The 4,940-nt window shown below is 33.0% G+C and overlaps 1 protein-coding gene across 1 annotated transcript; it reads right to left on the bottom strand.

Moving 5' to 3' along the window:
- Positions 1-1,492: 1,492 nt before the first annotated feature.
- Positions 1,493-3,995, bottom strand: LOC107811037 (karrikin insensitive 2 receptor IA). Its single transcript, XM_016635882.2, has 2 exons — positions 3,423-3,995; positions 1,493-2,065 (listed from the first exon to the last, which is right to left on the bottom strand). Exons 1-2 carry the CDS (start codon positions 3,794-3,796, stop codon positions 1,636-1,638), a joined length of 804 nt encoding a protein of 267 aa, XP_016491368.1. The 5' UTR covers positions 3,797-3,995; the 3' UTR covers positions 1,493-1,635.
- Between the last annotated feature and the right edge of the window lie 945 nt (positions 3,996-4,940).

Genomic DNA, 4,940 nt, shown 5'->3' with positions numbered 1-4,940 from the left:
AGAATTAGCCTTATTTGTGCCATGTTATTTGTGTATTATGTCTTTCATGCTTTAGATAGATTGTATAATTCTTTAGTTTCTCGTATTCATATTATTTACTATGTTGAGATTATCGAGATACTAGATATTGAGATCGTTGAATTGTTGATTGGTTGTTGGTACTAATTGTTGAAAGATTCTCATATGACGAGTTGTGTTCAAATAGTATTGTTGATGTTGAATTTTCTTCCAATCTTATTAGGTAATGTGTTGTATGTGATTGCTTAGTGAGGAAGAGTGAAATGCATAAAGGGTATTGTCGTGCTTGTGAGGAAGAATCAAATGCACGAAAGGTGTTGTCGTACTTGTGAGGAAGAGTAATTGTGCACGAAAGGTATTTTCGTGCCTTATTTATATATTAAAATTATTGCTTGAGTGAACGTGAGGATATACACGAAGGGTATTTCTATACTTGTTATCATTTTATAATGTGAGAATGAGAGTAAAGCACGAATGGTGATGCCATGCAATTATTTTTACATTATAATGTGAGGATGAGATTGAAAGCACGAAGGATGATGCCGTGCAATTTTGTTGATTTCATTACTCTTTACTTTGATATTTGGAACGTGGACTTGACTTTGTGGTTTCGTTATTCCCTTTTGAAAGAGGCTTACTCAGAGACACTTTATTCTATGTTTTCGTTTTATGCCCCTTTATTTGTGTACTTGTTATCCCTTTCACTTGTCATTATTCCGTTGTGATATTTGACACTGTATCTGTTATTTCGTTATTTCTTGATATAGAACTGCACAAGTTTATTGTAGGTGTATTGTCTTAGCCTCGCTACTGCCTCGTCGGGGTTAGGCTCGATACTTACTAAGTATATTGGGTTGGTTGTACTCATATTACACTTCTGCACTTCTTGTGCAGATCCGGATATTGGTACCAACGGAGTCACGAGAGGTGCTTAGCAGATACCGGGTAGGTGATTCGAGGTAGAGCTGCATTATGTTCGCAGACCTTGAGTCATCTTCTAATTTCTATTGTACTGTTTTCATTTTTCGGACAGTGTTATATTTCTTTCAGAACAGTGTATGTAGTAAACTCTAGAAACTCATGTACTTGTGACTCCACATCTTGGTATGGTTTGAGTTAGATGTTGGTTTTACACTTATTATGTTTATCTTTTACGCTATGTTATTATCCTGTTGTTAGTCATTTATTACAGTTCTTTCATATTTTACTGTTGCGTGTTATCTTGCCTAACCAGCGATGTTAGGCGCCATCACGACTCAGATTGATTGGAATTTTGGGTCGTGACACCTAGAAACACCTATTGATAGAACAGTTTTAATTATCCTTATGAGAAATTCTTAGTCATAACCAAGTGACAAACTGTGCTATCAAAACCTCTGCGCAGAGGAGACAGTATGTTTATCCCAAACTGTGACAACCACACAAATCTTTCTAAGACAGACAAGACCATATATCATCTTCTATATCCAATAAAGGTCATGAAAACAAGATTACTAGTACTACTTTATCTCACAAATGATCATTTTTTAACATTAGTTCATCTTTTTCTTTCACTACCAACAAACAAACAAACAAACAAACAAAAGAAGAAGAAAAACAAGCATGCAAGAAATATTTCTAAGAAGTTAAGATTCTCTGAATTACATTAAGGAATTGTTCATGCGCAGTGAGCTGAGGGAAATGGCCTCGAGTGTTGATGATCTCGACCGTTGATTCTCCCTTGATGTTGGTGTGCATGAAGGTAGCAACTGAATTTGGAACAGCAAAATCAATCTTGCTCTGAATTATGGTACACGGGGTGACAACCTTTTCAAGAATGCCTCGATAATCACTGAGAAAAACTGTTTTTGCCAAAGGCAATGCAACTTCAACTCCCATTCTTTTCAAACATTTCTCGAATTTCTCAACAGAGGGAGGATCACTTGGATCCACAGCTATACGAGCAAAGCCTGAACTCCAATCGCCGTAGTTCTCCTCAATGTTTTGAAACATCTGCTCCATATCTGCTATTTCGAAACCTCCTGCATAATCTTCCAAGTTAATGAACCTGTACGGCCAGGGAGAAGAAAAAATGAGTTGTTAGGCTAGATTATTTTGAAGACACACAAGGACCAAACAACAGGTGTATAAAAGGATAAACCGTATCTTTCGACAGTTTCGACCTATTAATTTACAGAAGATGATAAATATTTGCAAGAAAAGTTTAACTTTTTCGATACGGTCTAACTCTGATGATGAACAGTGGGAGGAGGATGTAGTCTTTGGTCAGTGGATTCAATTGATACAAAAGTTATATACATGTGAAAAATTACTACTCTCTCCGTTTCGATTCGATTGAGATGAAATAGTTTGACTCGGCACGAAATTTAAGAAAAAAAAAGATTTTTAAAATTTGTGATCTTAAAAGCTTAAGGGGTAAAAACTTTGCGGGGTCATGACATTTGTGTGGTTATAAAAGCTTCTCACTAAGGATAAAATGAATAAAATAAAGAGTTTAAATTTGAATTATTTTTAAATTTAGAAATGTATCATTTATTTTGAAACATGCTAAAAAAAAGTACCTTATCTAATTTAAAACAGAGGGAGTAAATTTTTTAATAAATATAAAATTTTAAACTTATAATTTTAAAAGTGTATTGATTTCCGGTACTAAGAACCATAAAAGATTCAATCTATCACGTTTAAGTTTTGAATGTACATCTAACGATGAAGTTTTCTTAACTAAAACAAGAAAAAGGAAGGTTTGCCGTGGTGATCATTCTACTCATTAGTTGTTACCACTATTAATAATACTTCCTTTTACCTTTACAAGAAATTAACTATTTGAAAATTAGAAAATTTTATCCAAACATTTATTTCGAAAAAAAATGAAAATTTTTGGGTAAAAAGTAAATAAAAAAAAAATTATGGCCAAAGGAGCCCTTAAAAAACCTTTACCTAAAGGTGCAAGGCAAAGTGGTGAAAATTGCATTCCAAGTGAAGAAAAAAGAAATATTATTTCTTAATGGTGACTCATAGAGCTCTTATTTCCTTTACTATGAAACATCAGAACCCAAACTATGCAGAAATATAAAGAAAAAGAAACATAAACATATACAGGCATGTCGGTACAATGAGCACCTAAATTAATTTTTGTTCGACTTCTGATAATTTAATCGAGGATGGTCAAAATTGTTTAAGACGATAAAATAATTAAGTAAATAAAAATATGCTCTTTTAACGGTTTAAACTTTTAAATAAGACAATTAGAGCATACAAGAGTGCTAGATTCGACTATTACCAAAGAAAGAAAATATTTCGACCAAATAAAAAGAGTGAGGTATAGATAAAAATATAATTAAGTATTTAATTAAAAAAACAAAAATAAAATTAAATGTAGTGTTCTCATTCTAACACAAAATAACCTGGGAGAAGATGCAACAAGGATGAGCCTGTTGAAGAGATTCGGTCTTTTGATAGAAGCAATGCAACCAATGATGCCAGACATGGAATGACCCACAAAAATTGAAGAATCCAACTTCATTTCATCCGCGAGAGCTATTAAGTCATCAGCAAAAGCTTCATAGGAGGAGTATTTCTCAGAGTCAAAAAGACTTTGATCTTTAACAGCACCAGAAAAGCTCCAGTCAAAGAGGAGAATCTGGTAATTAGACATGAGTTTGGGCAATATTTTATCCCAAACAGACTGGTCTCCTCCATACCCATGTGCCAGAATTATCGTTTCTTTTCCTGACCCTACTATTCTTGCTTTCATCTTTGTGCTATGCAATATCACCATCTTTTCTTTTATTTGCTTCTAGTCTAGTAGGAAGAAGAAAACAGAACAAGTTTATTGGCTTTATTTTGTGTAGTCTGTGGCTACACTTATATAGGAAAGAAGGAGGTTTATTGATATTATTTTAACTGCTAATGTCAATATCTAGAGAAAACCATCTTTAGATTTAATATAGAGTTATCTTTTGCCGGCTCTTTGATATGGACAACGATTCGATTATAATGTACCAAATGACGTTTCTTTATATAATGGCTGGTTTAAATATAGAAAAACATACAGGCTGATGTTGCTAACAGGTTCGCCTGAGATCTAGTAATATCCAAAAAAAAATCAGAACTTATTTATATATTAAGAAAATCTACTTATATTTATAAATATTGAATAATAAAATTATTTATTATTATTCATTAACTTGGGATCATTATAGAAATTCATCATACTCAAATTCTGGATCTGTTAAGTTGAAATTGATGGGTCAATCACATGTGTAATATGGCCATTAATTTGGCTTCTTTTCAAATTTGTATACCAAGTTTTTATGACATTTGTCATGACATCATATCCACTATAACAAATTTGTGGACCAAATTTTCATGACATTTGCCATGACATCATATCCACTTTTAGGCCAAGGAATTCTTACTATAAATAGAGCAGTTTCTCCTCATTTGAAAACATATTTAAACAAAGAGAAGTAATAGAAGATGGAGAGAGTAATCCATAGATTGTAGTCTGTGAGACAAATAGTCAGTGCCAGTAATATTGTAGTGAGATATTTTAAATAAAGAGTGTTATTTCTTTCAAAATTGTAGTAGTCTCTTGACACTACTGAGTTATAATATTATAATGGTAATATTGCTCTGCTCGGGGTATTGTATTTACTTCGTTAAAAGAGTTGGTGTCATTGTTACTCTCTTGTGTCATTATTATTTTTCGTGGATATTATTTCTAGGCGGGATTATTAATTTTTCCAACAACGTGGTATTAGAGCCATGGCAAATAATGATACACTGTCTTTTCAGTACCCTCGTCTCACAAAAGATAATTATGAGAAATGGTGTCTACGTATGAAAGTCATTCTTGGCTCCTAGGATATGTGAAAAATCGTAGATAGAGGGTATGCAAAACCCGATAATGAGGAAGTTCT

The sequence above is a fragment of the Nicotiana tabacum genome, chromosome 13, assembly GCF_000715075.1.
Source record: "Nicotiana tabacum cultivar K326 chromosome 13, ASM71507v2, whole genome shotgun sequence".
Classification (NCBI taxonomy): domain Eukaryota; kingdom Viridiplantae; phylum Streptophyta; class Magnoliopsida; order Solanales; family Solanaceae; genus Nicotiana; species Nicotiana tabacum.
The sequence above is the reverse complement of the archived record's forward strand: the minus strand, read 5'-3'. Positions and strand labels throughout refer to the sequence as shown.